Source organism: Cebus imitator, unplaced genomic scaffold, assembly GCF_001604975.1.
Source record: "Cebus imitator isolate Cc_AM_T3 unplaced genomic scaffold, Cebus_imitator-1.0 Scaffold34, whole genome shotgun sequence".
NCBI classification, from domain to species: domain Eukaryota; kingdom Metazoa; phylum Chordata; class Mammalia; order Primates; family Cebidae; genus Cebus; species Cebus imitator.
Genome location: NW_016107349.1, coordinates 458282 through 474812, shown reverse-complemented (window position 1 = coordinate 474812; position 16531 = coordinate 458282). Strand labels below are relative to the sequence as shown.

Genomic DNA, 16531 nt, shown 5'->3' with positions numbered 1-16531 from the left:
CCACCTGAGCCCGAGTGAGCCTGACAGCCACGCCACTGCGCAGCTGCGGGGCAGGTTTCCCTTGCCCTCTCGCTTTTCCCCAGTTGGTTTCTATTGAGTGCACCTGAGCCTGTGGGAAGTGAAGGCCGGCAGGGGCGCTTGTGGGCGCCCCCAGCAACAAGTCACCTGTGTCAAATACTGTTTGATGAGCATCCTCACAACAACTTAAAGGAATGGCGATTACCATCCAACTCAATCCACAAGGCAACTGAAAACAAACACATTGTGAAGGTCAGAAGACCCACAACGATTGGACTTCAAGATATGTTTTCCTGCAGAAAACTCCTCACCAGTCCTTCATTTAGTGCTTCTCAAACTTGAGCTGCTCAGAACTTCCGGGGCCTGGTTAGAGCTGGGAGTGCTGGACCAGCTCCAGGTCCTGATTGAGCGGGCCTGGCGGGGACCTGTGATTAGTATCACCTGACGACTCCCAGGCACTGCTCTGCTTTAGGTCCTCTTAGGAACCACTGCATGAAGGAAGGGCAACATGTGCCACAGAGTAATGGTAAATTAATCTTTACCAATCTGTATGAAAGCTGAGCTATACTAATAGTAATCTCTTACCCTGCCTTAAGCTTTGTGGGGGATGCAACTAAATAGAGCAATTCAGAAGCCAGTAATGACTAGAATGATCCGTGGTAGTCTGTTCTTAGACATAATCTCAGTTTTCTAACAACCCCAAAGCAAAGTGTTTAGTATGCCTATTTTATTTTATTATTCATTTACTTACTTTTTGTTGGTTTGTTTTTGAGACAGTCTTGCTCTGTCTCCCAGGCTGGAGTGCAATGGCATGATCTTGGCTCACTGTGACTGCTGCCTTCCAGGCTCAAAGGATCCTTCTGCTTCTGCCTTCTAAGTAAGCTGGGACTACAGGTGCATGCCACCATGCCTGGATAATTTTGGTACTTTTTTTGTAGAGATGGGCTTTGCCACGTTGCCCAGGCTGGTCTCGAACTCTGCGAGATCTGCCCACCTTGGCCTCCCGGTGTACCAAGATTACAGGTGTGAGCCACCACGCCCAGCCAGTAAACCTATTTAAATAAGGGAAAGATAGACCATAGTGGTGTGGCAAATGGCTAGAGTTCAGCTAGTGGTATTCAGCAGAACCAAGACAAGAGCCCAAGACCGTCTGACTCCAGAATAAATGTTTTTTAACCCTTGCTACTCTGTATTGTTTTTCTGAATTTTGCCACTAAGTTGCCATGTGATTTTGGTGAATGAATGCTGTCACTGGCTCTCTCCTTTCTCTGTAACATGAAATGCTGTGTGAGGACTTTACCAACTCTGAAACATCTGCACATAGGAGCCTAAATGAGGAGGTGTGGCTACAGAGCTCAGGGACTCCCAGAGCCCAGGCCTGTGTGCAGCACGCAGAGCTGAGGCCTACAGTGGATGCTCACCCTCACCCTCTGAAAGTTCGCTTTCAGAACACTCAGTGGCGAGAGAAGTTGAGATCCCTGAATCCCGAGTTCTTCCAAGGCTTCAGAGGGCACTAGAGAGGGTTTGCCAGACAGCAGGCAGCCCCCACGAGACCCATATCAACTTGTACTGGTTGGCACAGAGCAACACAGCCAGGTGACGGGCTGCAGGTTCAAGTGCTGAGGGTGGCTTGAAAGTCTTCTGCCCTGGGGGCGGTGTTCTTGGGGTATAGCCTTTCTGGAGTGCAAGCTGGTGCTGATGTACGATACACTTAAAAGTATGGATGGGCTGGGTGTGGTGGCTCACGCCTATAATCCCAGCACTTTGAGAGGCCGAGGCGGGAGGATCATGAGGTCAAGAGATCGAGACCATCCTGGCCAACATGGTGAAACCCCGTCTCTACTAAAATACAAAAAAATTAGCTGGGCGTGGTGGCTCATGCCTGTAGTCCCAGCTACTTGGAAGGCTGAGGCAGGAGAATTACTCGAACCCAGGAGGCAGAGGTTGCAGTGAGCTGAGGTCGCACCACTGCACTCCAGCCTGGCACCTGGTGACGGAGTGAGATTCTGTCTAAAAAAAAAATATATATATATATATATATATATGGACGGCCTTGAACCAGCAATTCCACTTGTATGAGTATGTCAGGAGATCATCGAACACAGTTGTTCCTTATTTCCTGTTACTGGTAGCCTTGGAATATTATCTTTAAGACCTCCTGAACCTCAGGTCTCTGTGACCTCCTGGCACATAGGTGCACAGATTTGGGCAGTGTAAGGATATTTTGTTTGTGTCTGTGAATAATATAATTGCGAAATCAAAGTGTGTTTCTACAGAGTGGTGTTTAGTCTGGCACTAGGTGGCCGCTGTCAGGTACTGTCAAGGCCATCACTGGACAACAGGCAGGGGAGAAGCCATGCAGGCACCTCCAAGGAAAGATGAAAATGATTGCAGCATTATTTGTAATGAGGAAAAGTTGGAAACAAACCACAGTCCAAGTCCCCCAAAAGTAACGTGCTGTAGTTCTCATGAACATATGATGATGCTCATATTGTGACTCCAGTGATGGCACCCCACGTGATATGCACACCGTATGCAGGTGATGGCACTCCATGTGATGGGCACACTGTATGTAGGTGACAGCACCCTGTGTGGTGAGCACATTGTACACAGGAGACAGCACTCCATGGGATGGGCATGCTGCGACTTGGGGAATGAGAGCCCCACTCTTTTTACCTCAGGATCATTGCTGCCTGGCCACGTCACAAAGTCCTGCAGAACCAGGGTCACCAGTCATTAGTGCCTGCAGCTGTGCTATAATTGACAGCCTTTGCTCCAAGTCAGTGTGTGTAGGGAGTGCAGCAAGGGTCTGGGGACCTGAGGAGAGTAATTTGACAGCTTTATCCTGGGGTGAGAGCAGTCCTGCTGCCCCTGTGGGGTGACCTACTGTGGGGTGGGGTGAGTGGCAGCCCTGGTGTTTGCGTTGGACCGATGGCCTCACAAGCACACTGAGGTTTCTTGCTGAGAGAATGCCCAAGTCTAAATGAGAGAGCTGGCAGAGGCTGTGGTTCATGGGGTGAGTTCACTGGGTCAACTTGGTACGGGAATTTTCACCTCACTAAAGTGATGGACGCTTCCCACCATCTAGTGAATTCAGGCTTAATCAAACAACACTGTGCCTAATGTAGTAGAGTCGTGACTTTCCCGAAGCTCATGCATGGTCCCAGGTGAATGTCGTCTTCTACCAAATCATCTTAGTTTGTATATGGGTGGCAAAGATTCTTGGGGGAATGAGATGCAAGTGTCTCTGGGGAAATGAGCCACAGGGAGCTCTGGTGTCCTGGTGGCTTCTCCTCATTTCCCTCCGCCACCCAGGCTCTCACCACCCGGCCGCAGCAATGACAGCTCAGCTTCTTTATTTCTTCCTTCAAATGTATCTGCTACCCTCATCTCTCACTTCCTATGGCGTGGTTTTGTGCAAGTGCAGGCCCAGAAGGGCTTTGTGAACTCATGGCCTCAGACTTGAGCATGCAACAGATTCTCGCAGGGGGCTTGCTAAGTAACTGAGTGTAAGGTGCGTCCCCAGAAGCGCCTGGGGATCGGCATTTCTACTCGTCTAGGTAGAAATGCCAATTAGTGTTTTATACCACCCCACTTTACACAGAGGTGAGCTATTAGGAGGGGTCTGTGGCGTGAGCAGCCTTGATACAGGGGAAGCACAACAGAATGAAGATGAAGAGCACCTGCTCTGTGTTTGGCACTTGGTACCTGCCCTCTTTCACCCAGCCCATGGTGCCCTGAATGCAAATGCATTGGGATGGCCTCACTTCCACCACTAACACTGAGATTCAGACCCCGTTCTTCTGACAGGACCCCTGGGGCTCCGACCTGGACACATTTGTGCTCCTCCTGCATTTAGACTCTGGGCTTTGTTGACGTGACGAGCTGGGTGACTTTTCCACTTTGATTAGGGGGGAGCATGGGCGTGAGCTAGTTTTTCAAACTTTTTTTCAGTTTGCTGAGCGGTGCTCTTCATCCTTGGGAGCTAAGGGCAGGACGCAGGGCCTTTGCTCAGCTTTACATCACCCTCTGTGTTAATCATGGAACACAAACAGAACGTCACTTTGTTTTTCTTCCCCCATGTTAAAACAACTTCCTGGGTGTCCCTGGATTGCAGCATTTCTTCCCTTTGAAAGTTTGACTTTGCTCTTGACTCTTGTATTGTTTTTCAGAGCATGGATTGCCCAATTTTCAGCTGCTGGTGAGTAAGCAGCACGCTGCACGAAGGCAGAATTGGGAGCAGTGGATCATGGAAATGCCCGTGTGATTGCACCACCCCAGAGGCCCCAGCCTCTGCCTGTGGAATGAACCACCATGCAGCTCAGGATAACAGCTCCTGTTCATGCAGTGCTTTCTTGTACCAAGGTCTCCATCATCCCCATCTTACGGGGTGAAAAAACGGAGGCCTGGGGCCTTAAGCATCATGCTAGGACATAGAAATCTAAGGCTCATGCACAGTCTTGCTCCAGAGCTGCTCTGCTGCTGATACTTCCCAGCTTTCATCACCTCCCCTTCAAGGGCTAACACAACTGTCAGAGTTGAGTTGTTGAGTGCAATGGGCAACACTTGTTTTTGCACTTCCCACAACAAAAAGACAGATGCATAATGAAGTCCCATCAAATTACTGGCACAGGCCATGTGTGGCCCTGTTCATAGGCACCCGATCGAGTGACACAATGGGACTGCTATGATGATGTGTCCCTCACCTTTTCTCAGCCACTGATAGTGGTTTCCTTTTCTTTGTAGCACAGAGACTTTGCAATGAGGCAGGAAGTCTCCTGGTCCCCGGTTTAATACCCTTTTTTGCTCAGTTGATTTAATACAAAATCCATATCTAGCACTGAAAGCTTTTCACACTTACCCCAAACAACTGTCATCCCTGCCTCCCAAAATACGCTCCCAGTTGCTGCTGCACATGCAGACATTTCGGCCCTAGCCCATATCAAATGCCTGTAAGGTAAGGCAGGAAGGTTAAAGGCTTTGATTTGGGCAAAGAAAGGGCTTCACCTCCAGTTGGTGGTGATGGGAACTACTGGCAACTTTGGCATGTGTGGCTTGGCATGAGGTATGCCCAGTATAGTAAGTGCTTATGAAACACTGGCTCCTCTGCCCCTCCCTGCTCTCGTGCTCTGATTCCAGGTGCCCTATGAAATTGGATTCACAATTCTTCATCAAATGGGCATGGGGCACCTATTGGTGCCTATGTCATGCTGGGCAGAAGGACATCTACATGCTTGCCCCTGTTCACTAAATCTGGTGAGACACACACACACACACACACACACACACACACACACACACACACAGATAGGTGTTTATTTTAGCTCTTCAGCATGAGTATAACCCAATGTGACATCAGGTTTCAGGCACATACAGGGGGCCACCGAAATCAGGCTGTGCAGAGGCAAGACATTTATGGTGGGTCCCCGGAGATGGAGAAAGGGTCATAGGAGGAAGGAACAGTAGCATGTCAAAGTCCCCTTAGAGTAGATGATGACTCCCAAAGGCCATACGGAAGTGCACGGTTGTGTAGGTGGCTCCAGGAAGTCCAAGGGGCCTTGAGCCAGGGCATGGACCTCGTCTCCTGCTCTCTGGCCTTCCTTATCTGTCTCCAGCTCTTCCTGTCACCCGTTTTGGTGGCTATGTGGGCCGTCCCATCTGAAGCGTCATTCCATATTCCCCTTCTTGATGTTCTTTTCTTCCTGTCATGCATTAATCACAATCTGCAGTGCATATGTTAAAGTATTTGTTTACTGTTTTTCCTCCTCTAGATCTTTGAGGGTAAGGCTCTGCCTCCTTCACGGCTGACCCTCAGCTTCTGTCTGGGTGTCGGGCTGCTGATAGGAAGGGTGGAGGAGTAAGGGGTCCCCAGGCCCCTGCTCCCTCCTGATGATCTTTCAGAACCTTCCTTCTTCCCTTCCTTCCTTCCTTCCCTCCCTCCCTCCTTCCTTCCTCCCTCCCTCCCTCCCTTCCTTCCTTCCTCTCCTTCCTGCCTTTCTTCCATTCTTTCTTTCTTTCTATCCCCCCCCCCCTTTCTTTAGACAGGGTCTCACTCTGCCATTGAGGCTGGAGTGCAGTGGTGCAATCATAGTTCATTGCGGCCTCAAACTCCGGGGTTCAAGTGATCTTCTCACCTCAGCCTCCTGAGCAGCTGGGACTACAGTCATGTGCCACCACGCCTGGCCAGTTATTTTTATTTTTGTACAGACAGGGTCGTGCTTTGTCACCCAGGCTGGTCTCAAATTCCTGGCCACAAACGATTCTTCCACACCATCCTCCCAGCGTTGGAATTATAGGCCTGAGCCGCTGTGCCTGACTCAGAACCTCCTTTGGAAGGATGCCCGCTCTCTTAGCCTGCTTATACCTCTGTGGTGGTGGCCTGCTGCCCTAACGAGGAGCCTAAACCCCTTTGCACAGCCTCCAGGTCTCTTTGTGCCTGCTCCCCTGGCTGCTCCCCTGTCACTCCTGCCTGTTATTCCAGCTCCCAGGGAGGAAGGACTACTGGCTCTTACCTAAACACACTGCACTCTTCCCAGCTGCCTGCTATCACCCCACCACCATCTCTGTTCCCTCACATTGCACACCCCATCCTTTGCGGGTTAGGAGAAGCCCACTTACCCTCCAAAACCAGCCATGGCCAGCAGCTTATGGAGATGTTGTCAGACATGAATAGACCTGCTGTCTCTTCCTACCTCATTTATCCTAAGGTTGCAAGTAGCCCTTGACAGAACACCCTCCTGCTAGAAGGGGGCAATACTGGGGCTCAGTGTAAGGCATCTCATCACCTAGCTCCGTACCTGCCCCACATTGGAAGGGTACCCTTCCCCCCTGCAGCCACTGTTGGGTGAGGCAAAGAATGCAGACAGAAGCTTGAGAGCTTGAGATGGAGAAGCTGGAAAGCTGGAAAAAAGAGCAATTCACTCTGAGGGGGCGGCTGCTGGAGGTCGGGGATGTCAGCATAGAGTCCTGAAAGAAAGAGCTTCTGGGACGGATGGAAGAGACCATGGACTTGATGAGCATGATAGGGTGATGGAAATTCAGGCAATGAGATCAGTAAGACCAAAGTCATGGGGCTAGTGTCAGTCCAGCTGAGGCTGAGGTGCAGTAGGTCAGGAGGCCTCTCTCCGAGGGCTACCCTGCATTCCACAGAGCTGAGAGGTGCACCTCTTTTCATGTCTCCCTTGGGTGCTTCCCCAGCTTGCCCAGCCAGCCATGAGAGTCAGGGCACCAAAGACAGGCCAGGCTGTGACCCCTGCCGGGGGGCAGTGGGGCCTGTGACTCTGACCTGCCAGGGCAGGGCAGCTCACTCCCACACAGGATGGACGGATGGACAGATGGCCTACACAGACCGGGAGAGAGGGGTCTGGCTCCATCTGTGTTGACAGAGGGTCAGGAGTAGGAGAGCTCTGTCTCGATTCGGGGGCTGTTTGGTTTGCTATCACTGTGAGGCAAGCAAGGGAAACATTTGGGCAATCGATCCTTGGGGGTAGGAATTTCCACTACGTGCAGGACAAATGAGACCTCAGGGAGGACGGGTGGGATGAACACTGAGCAAGTACACAACTGTCCAGGGCCGAGTGCACTGCCTAGCACACATGGCCTCCAAATATTTACCAGAGAATTGCCTCTTTATTATTAAGAAAACATTCAAGTGTGGGCACTGATTGCAAGCTAAGGAAGTCAGAAAGAAAATCCGGAGCACACAATCTTCTTCCGGAAATGAAATTGCTTAGGGATCGACCCTAAAAATAATGTCAAAAAATTCAAAACCGTTGGTCAGATCCTTTACTAAACACCAAACTCTACTCTGTAAAAAAAAAAATAATGACAAAGAATTATAAACTTCCTACTTCAATGACCTCACTGACGGTATTTTGATTGCTGCAGGAGACCCTAGAGGCATTACTCTTTAGAGACTTTACAGGTAGAACAAACGCCAGCTTGGCAAATCCAAGTCACTTCCTGAAGGCCATAGAAACAGGAAAGTGGTGAGAAAAAGAGGTCATCGATTAATTTTGACTCGGTTATTCTTTTTTTTTTTTTTTTTTTTTTTTTTTTTTTTTTTTTTTTTGAGATGGAGTTTCGAACTTGTTGCCCGGCTGGAGTGCAATGGCGCAAATTCGGCTCACTGCAGCTTCTACCTCCTAGGTTCAAGCAATTCTCCTGCCTCAGCCTCCTGAGTAGCTGGGACTACAGGCATGCGCTACCACGCCCAGCTAAATTTTGTATTTTTAGTAGAGACGGGGTTTCACCATGTTGACCAGGATGGTCTCGATCTCTTGACCTCGTGATCCACCCGCCTCAGCCTCCCAAAGTACTGGGATTATAGGCATGAGCCACCACGCCTGGCCGGCTCGGTTATTCTTTAGATGGACAATGTTATAGACAGTTTAAGTACATTTACAAATTCAGAAGATTAAAAAAGGGTATGTGAGGAAAACCAGTCTGTCCCTCTGTCCCATTTTTCACCACCACCCACAAGAAGGCATTGCGATTAATTTCTTATGTATTCCTCTCAAGACATTCAGTAAATGTAGAATCCATCACATACATTCATCTTACTTTTATTGTACACAAATAGAACCACATTCTGTACTTTCTCATTTGTACTTAGCTAGGAGATTTTACTTAAGTTGAATCACTTTACTTATTTTAGAGATTTTTCTCTATCAGAAAATCAGAGTTGCTCTTTCTTGTTGATGGCTGTCTATCTTCCAATGGAAGGACGCCCCAGGGTTTACGTATCCAGCACCTAGAGATGGGCGTTTAAGTGGTTTGCAGTATGACCACAGAATAGAGATTGGCTCATGTATTTTTTCACGTAAGTGTAAAATGGTCTCTCATGTCCGTCTCATCATCTGTAGGACAAATGGCTGAGCATGGCATCGTTCGCACAGACCTCTCTAGCCCAGCTTCAGAATTTCAGGGCACTTATTATTTACACCTGCCCTAAAGGAAGCAGCAGGGGTCATTTCCTTGAATGTAAGAATGACTGTCACTTGAGATGTTTCAGCAATGCTCTGCTGTTTTAGAGCGTTTTAGCCAGATTACCGAGAAAGGCATTTGCTTAGGGCTTGCTTACGGTAAACGGTTGGGCATCAGAAATGTGAATTCTTGTCCAGGATGCACCATTGTAGTCTCTGTGACTTTGACCTGGCAATATCATTCCTTCTCTGGCCTCAGTGTTCTCCTCTGTAAAGCAAGGGGCTGGAAAAGCCACCTCCAATTTCCCAGTTTGGCAACACCACTCCTAAAGAACCTGAAGGGACGACAGGAGACCCAGGCTTGGAGGTGGGGTAAGCCCTGAACCTGTGCCTGGAATGGGAGGCAAAGATGGTGGCAGGTGGGTGGGAAAATGTGGGGTTTGGGGTTCACAGAAGTGGCCAAGGGGCAGGCCTGGAGCGTGGCACACTCCCTGATCACAGCTCTCCACTGGAAGGCCACGGAGAGGGTGCTGGGGAGAGCCTGCAGCTCCTGGAGATGAGCCTGTTTCTGACTTTCTTTGAAAGATTTTTTATCTTGTAACTTCTTTCCTGTGAAAGAATATCCAAGAAATGAGAATTTTAAAGAGAAAACCTTTGCATTTGCTACTGATAAATATCTGACCTATGCTGGAAAGTCACGGGTGCCCTGGGGTCTTGGCTCACTGGTAACGAATCCTTGGTAGACCTTCTTAACTGCCCCTCTAGAGAGCTGAAAGGCTCTTGGAGGTAGAGTGAGATTGGGGAGCTTGGTGGAGCCCTAGGATGAACTGTGATTTTTTTTTTTTTAATAGGTTGGAGGCTTTTATTTCCCCCTGCAGAAAGAGAAGCAGTTCTAGGCTTTTCCACAGACAACCTGCTAGGGCTTGCAGAGAGGTGGATTCTAACCCCATCTCTTTCCTCACTCAGGGCCTTGGTTTCTGCATTTGAGAACTGCTGGGTGGGCTGATGTTACTTTCTCTGTGTCAATTAAAAAGCCTGGCCAGCTAGGCCTGGGCTGTGTTTTTAGCAAAAACAAACGCCATCCCCCTCCCAGCTGTGCGTTTCTTAGAACTGGACTTTAACTCAGGGCCTGAACCCCCTAACAACAGGACAAACAGTCTGAAATCAAAACCGTTTACCCTCCTCCCACCGAAAGTTTGCGTAGGGCCTTGGGCGCACAAGCAAAACAAACTTATTTTGAACACCCAGCTCCTAGCGCGCCGCGCTGCCAATCATTAACCTCTTGGTGCAAGTGGCGTCACCTGTGTCCTTTATAAGGCGCGCGCTGTGTCCAGCGAGCATTGGCCACTGGCATCCCATCCAGCGAGCATCTGCCTCCGCGCCACCCTCCCAGAGAGCGTCTGCTGGGTCTGCCGCCCCCGCCTGGAGATGTTAGAGGTCCTCGCTGCCGGCGTCTGGCCGGTCCTCCTCCTGCTGACTGCCCAGGTGACAGCCGGCGCTCGGTGGCAGTGTGAGCCCTGCCCCCCCGAGAAGCTCACGAACTGCGATCCGGTGCCCGACACGTGCCTGGAGGTCACCCGGTACGCCAGCTGCGACTGCTGCCCGGTGTGCGCCCTGACTCTGGGAGAATCGTGCGGCGTGAAAACTGCACGCTGCGCCCGGGGACTCACTTGCCAACCGCTGCCAGGGGAGAAGAAACCGCTGCGCTCCCTCATCCTCGGCAAGGGCGTCTGCATTCAGAACTCTGCCAAAGCCGATGCTACAGGTACCACAGTCCCGTCCCCGCCCGGTACCGCCTGCCCTGCTGGCACCTGCTGTGCCCACTCCCCTAACTGCTGAGTGGGGCTGGAACCTGCGCGGGTTTGACCACAGCTAGAGCTTGAAACCAGAGCACGTAGCTGGGGAAGGAGCTTGTGTCACCCAGTGGAGACCGATCATTGCATGGTCTTGACAGGACATGCCCCGGGAGAAGAAGGAAGAAGTTCCAGGGCGCACACAGCTTGGTGGAGACTCAAAGAGGAAGCTCATACTTGGCCCTGGTAGTCCAGTGAGCCTTAGAGACCCAGGCAGCAAGAGCGGGGGGGGGGGGGGGGGGGGGGGGCTGCCTCTGCAGCAGTTGGGGTGCTACCCTGGGACCCCCCACCAGTCTCCCTGCCAGCACGTGGGCAGCTCCAGCGGCTGGAGCATCCGGGAAGGCCTAAGAAGGGAATCCCTCCTGCTGGCCTCCCCAGGAGGTGTCTGGAATGTCCTTTGTAATATACGTCCTGGATACAATATGTGCTTCCCAGATGTTTACAGAACATAATGTGAGAGTTGAGGCTGAAAGCTTCACTTCCATTCATTGCCATAGAAAAACAATGTTTGATGTGTATGTTGTCCCCTAAGAACATGACAATCAGGTTCTTTCCTGGATTTAAGCGGGGATTTGTTTGCAGTGGGAAGTGGAGGAAACGCCTCTCTCTGCTGTAGCCCCTATCTCCTCATCTGGGTTGCTGGCACGTCCTGAGCCATTCTGGGAGGAATCAGGACTTCCATACCCTGACAGGAATCTGTGTGGGAGTGAGTGACCCTTCCAAGGAGGGAACAGGGTTTTCCTGCGGATTCTCTGCCCTTTAGAGGAAATGAAATGGAGTTGTCTCACTGATCCTCAAGGAGATGGATTTCTACAGGGGATCCCTTATAGCCAGTTTGCTGATTCTGTTCATGCACCTTTAGACTCTATCCTCTTGGCAGGGTGGTGGGAGGTTGTAGCGAAGTCTCTTAGGATGTGGGAAGGCAGGGGCCTCAAAATAGAAGAGGGTAGTACTTTGGGTCAGGAGAACTGCATTCTAGATTCCACTTCTATCTAGATGAACTTTACCATCTATTCAGGGATATTAGTAAAATCTCCATTTTAAGGATGGGGAAGCTGAGGTTTTGAGGCTCCCCTCTAATGCTGTTAAGAATTGAACTAGAATCCCGCCTGGCTTCATTAGGGTTGTTCTCAGCCTCAGCAAATGTGTGTATGCTGCTCCCCTCCCCTGCTGCTTTAAAAGCAGAAATGTCGGGCACCCTTGCCAGGCCCTGAAACTTACTGTTGTCAGGAACAGAGCTGGCATTGCTGTTGGGACATCACTCTTCCTGGAAACCATTACAAGGTCCTTTAAAGTGAGAGTCAGTGAAAATCTGGTTAAGGAACGTGGCCGTCCTCATGTTCCAGCCTGGTTTTGAGGGAAGGAAGTGATCTTGTGGGGGCCTGAGAGGTGCAGATGCTTTGGGAGGGCTCATGGGATCTGTAATGTTTCGCTTCCAGATAACACAGATACCCCTGGGGAGGAACTCATAGAGAATTCCCGTCGGCCTGCCTCTTCTCTACAGGATCGTTCCATGGCTGACGGCAGGACGGAGATCGAAATCACCAACAACAATTCGAAGGTGGGGCCCAGAAGGTGGGTGGTGGGAACTCTCCTGTCAGAGGCTGTAGCTCGAGTCTGCTGTGAACAGCAGGCCTGGTCCTCTCCTTCCTGGTCCTGAGGCCCTGGAAAGAAATGCTTTTCCCCTAAAACCTAGGGGATCTTTTTCCGTCAAACTGTGTCAAGCTGTGAACACAAGGACTTTTAGGAGAGGAGCCCCCTGGATGCAAAGAAAATGTCGTTCCCGATGACAGGTTACTTCCTGTCTCTGAGCTCCTCTGTAAATAAGAGTGTCAGAGCATTGAGTTACATTGTTCCAAAACTTAGTACAAGGGCCTACTGCTCTCACCCCCATTGTGTCATCTGCCTCTCTTTAAAAACATTGTCATAAAATAGACATAACATAAAATGTACTGTTTTAGCTATTTTAAAGCACAGGTTTCTGTGGCATAAAGTAATAGTAATTAATGCCCAATATTCTGCAACCCCGACCAATATCTATCTGCAGAACTTTTTATCTTCCCAAACTGAAACTCTGAGCTCATTAAACATCAACTCCCCATTATCTTAATTAGTGTCTGTTCTGAATTCTACCACTTGAGGGCGACAGAGAATCAAAGTCGGTGTGACTTCAACTGAGAGAAAAAAAATTACTTCTCCAAACATGCGCACCCAGAAAAAGGGAAGGTTAAACCATTTTCTCAACGCTTCCGAATTTCATCTGAGAATAACAATAAATGGAGGAATGCCTTAATCCTCAATTGGTTTAGTTTATGTAAAATAACCTTGTAGATGGTAGAGATGTCCAAAATCTAGAAATCTCCTCTGCTAAATTCTTAATTAAGAGCTATGCCCACTCTTCTTCTAGCCAAACGGCTGCTGCCAGAAGTATTCAGTAGGTGGCAGGGGCAGTGGGAAGAGTTCTGTGGTATTGGTGAGGCTCTTGCCAGGGGATGTCTCTGTGCAGGGGTTGAGAGAGTGATTGGTGAGGGAGAAAATGGTGTTCTTGCTCTTTACTTGAACAACTCAAGGCAGAGACTAACCACAGGTGCAGAAAAGAGGCCCAGATGAGGCACATCACTTGACACCTAGTCCCATGACCCCTTGGCCAGATCGTAGGGTCACTCCTGCTTCCATAAAACCTCTTCCATCAGTCGTCTAGGCTGATAATTCACTTTTCTCTTGTTACATATCCTCATGTCAAGTTATTGTCTTAGGAGCCCTGCCGAAGAGAACTTTACAGAGTCCTAGATAATTTAGCCAAGATTGAGGAGTCAACAGGAGAACGAGTTTACAGATTTTATCTGCCAAACTGCAACAAGAATGGATTTTATCACCCCAAACAGGTAGGTGTCCTTGCCAGTGTGGCTTGTTAGGGGAAAGGGACTACTGTCTTTCATGCCTGCCAAGCCATGATCATTCATGGCAAAGACTGTCCACTCCCAAGAAGACACTAGAACTGGTTGTATTGAGCCAGATCCACTCCTCTGGGAAGCTGGAGCAGCTAGGTCAATATGTCACAGCCAGAGGATGAAAACCTGTGCTGGACCTGGGGCCCCGGGGCTAAGCCTGAGCTCCATCACTCAGCGAGCTAATAGCTATGGAAAACTTTCCTAGGTGCCCTAACGCTTGCATCTTGGGTTCCTCACCTATTCAAGAGAGGAAGGGAACAAACAAGTATTTATTTGAACAGCTCTTCCACTTTTTTCTCCCTGACAAAAGTAAAGGAACTGTCTAATAAAACCAGGATTTCTGTGGCTTTGCAGATAATAAATGAGATCAAACAGACCAAGACATCATGTTGAGGAGTGCTTTAGGCCTCAGTATGGTACAGGTTCTGAGGATTTTACTGGGTGACACTGAGGACTAGGCCCTGCTTCACAGGCAATGAATACTGGGGCACACGTGGGACATGTTCCCTCTGGGTTGGGCTCCCCTGACATCGGGCTATGAAGCAGACAGCTGTGCGCATACTGTACTGTTTAACATGTGTGGGGAGTCATTACTGCACATGCCACTTGGCCACTGTCCAGGAGGGTGTTGGGTTTGCCTGCACTGTGGGCAGCTGGTTTCACAGCCGGGACTCTCGGCTTGGCTCTGCAGTGCTCAGCTGCACTGAAAAAGGGGCCAGCTGTGGCTCTACTTTCCCTGTCAGCTTGTCATCTGCTGCTCTTGACCTTGGTCCTGTCTTTGCAGTGTGAGTCAGCCTTGGATGGAGGGCCGAGGCTCTGCTGGTGCGTCTACCCTTGGAATGGGAAGAGAATCCCAGGGTCTCCAGAGTCCAGGGTGGACCCCGACTGTGACTTATATCTTAATGCACAGAACTGAAAACAGATGAAATAACATTCTGTCACGTGAAATATTTAAGCATATAGTATATTTGTACTGTAGAACACACGCATTTTAATATGTATGCATATGTTTTATAGTAACTACTTTTTATACTCCATATATAACTTGACATATAAAGCTGTTTATTTATTCACTGTAAGTTTATTTTTCTACACAATAAAAACCTGTACTATATCAATTTGTATATCATGAAACACTTCTCATCATATCGTATGTAAATGCTTGCATTTCCACTCTTCCAAAGCTCCGGCATCTGTTTTAAAGAGTGTGGAAAAATACTGCCTAGAAAATGCAAAATGAAATACGGGGTAGTTTTCAGGTAGTTTAAAGGAGGATGGTTAACTCGTAGATTTCACCATTCACGTTTGATGTACATGTGTAGGAAAGTTAAAGTGTTGATTCCATAATCAAAGCTACCTGTGGTGATGTTGCTACCTGTTAAAATATACATTGGATATGCTGTTATACACGTGGCTATAGTGGAAACATTTACAATAAATATTCTGCATGGAAATACCGTTATCTCTGTGGATTTTTTTTTAGTGATATCCTCTTTGTTTCTGAAATCTCTTTGTCCTTCACCCTCACCTTCCTTATGCATTTTGTGCTTTTGCGATATCAAGATGGTGTTTTGGGTCTGTCCCAACTACTCTAGATCTTACCCTGACTGCCCCAGGGTTCCCATTTCCCAGCGGCACTGGGACATTCCTCCTCTGCCTGGCCAGGCTGGGCATCCCTGTGTACCACCTCTTCCTTAGTCCCCTTCCTCCCCGGGGTTCTTAGCCTCTTCCTCTCAGTTTGGCTTGTCTCTTCCCTTCAACTTGTAAATAGGCACAGGGTTTCTTTCCTCTGAAACAGAAGACAGAGTGCTTCCTTGGTTTTGTCCCCAGCCTTTCCCTCGCCCACCCTCCCTTCCTGCTAGCCTCCTTCTTCCGCAGAGCTCCCGGCATCCTCTTGTCACCTCTCTTTCCATACTGAGCGCTGACTGCACCTCTCTTCTCTGCTTCTCAGAGCTCTTCTTCCTGAACACTGTGCCCTGCTTGGTTTGCCCAATGCTGCCACTCCTAACTCTTGCCCACCCTGTTGACTGCTCCTTTCCTCCCCTCAACATCTTTCCTGGCACCTTGCCTATCCTAGGGGATTCCATTCTGTCTGTTGGTTGCCTCCAGCCCTGTCTCCCTGACTCCCCCTATTATTCTTTGTCAGGAGGACAGCCCATGCTTCTTCTCACCCCAGGCACCTCTTTGAGGCTGGGCATCCACGGCTGCTTCTCTCATCTGTGGGGCTGGTGGCCTCTCTGACATTCTGGGTTTTCCCTGGAGGCTCCAGCTCCCTATCTTAGACCTCCCCCTTAACCCCCCAATCCCATAGCTGCCAGGGTGCCATCCTCTCTGCCATGCCTCCAGAGCTCGTATGTAAACTCAGTACTCAGACTCATCAAGAGCAGAAGCCAGCCCGATTTGGGATAGGAACGGACTGATGACTGCAGCCCAGGACCAGGAGGTGTGTTCATTTGCTCAAGCATTGAAACCACATCTGGCACAGCAGCTTCAATTGGAATCACCTCTCCATTAAGCTTATAATAATTCACTGTTATTCTCCAAGATCTATCTTTCTTCTGCACAGGCCAAATAGCAGAGTTCAATGGGGGTACGGTGAGAATCACCATTCCCACGTCTTTCATGTCCTCGATGATGGCACTAATTTCTGCCATCTCTCTGGGAATGCAATATTGCTTCTGAACAGATCAATGCCAGTTCAGAGCTAGCGTCCTAAGTTCTTGAAAGGTCTGATTACTTCTTTTTCCTCAATGCACAATTACCCTGGTGAAAGCCTTTAGGTCCC

The 16531-nt window shown here is 49.3% G+C and overlaps 1 protein-coding gene across 1 annotated transcript; it reads left to right on the top strand.

Moving 5' to 3' along the window:
• The first annotated feature begins 10260 nt into the window (after window positions 1-10260).
• On the top strand, window positions 10261-15200 carry IGFBP1 (insulin like growth factor binding protein 1). Its single transcript, XM_017524567.2, has 4 exons — window positions 10261-10707; window positions 12235-12356; window positions 13552-13680; window positions 14531-15200. The coding sequence occupies exons 1-4, from the start codon at window positions 10371-10373 to the stop codon at window positions 14660-14662; spliced, it is 720 nt and encodes a 239-aa protein (XP_017380056.1). The 5' UTR covers window positions 10261-10370; the 3' UTR covers window positions 14663-15200.
• Window positions 15201-16531: the final 1331 nt, after the last annotated feature.

Excerpts from the sequence above, each read along its gene's own strand:
- IGFBP1 (XM_017524567.2), top strand. The coding sequence starts at position 10,371 with ATGTTAGAGGTCCTCGCTGCCGGCGTCTGGCCGGTCCTCCTCCTGCTG. Across the intron at positions 10,708-12,234 it reads TGCCAAAGCCGATGCTACAG|ATAACACAGATACCCCTGGG; the intron begins GTACCACAGTCC and ends TTTCGCTTCCAG. Across the intron at positions 13,681-14,530 it reads GATTTTATCACCCCAAACAG|TGTGAGTCAGCCTTGGATGG; the intron begins GTAGGTGTCCTT and ends CTGTCTTTGCAG.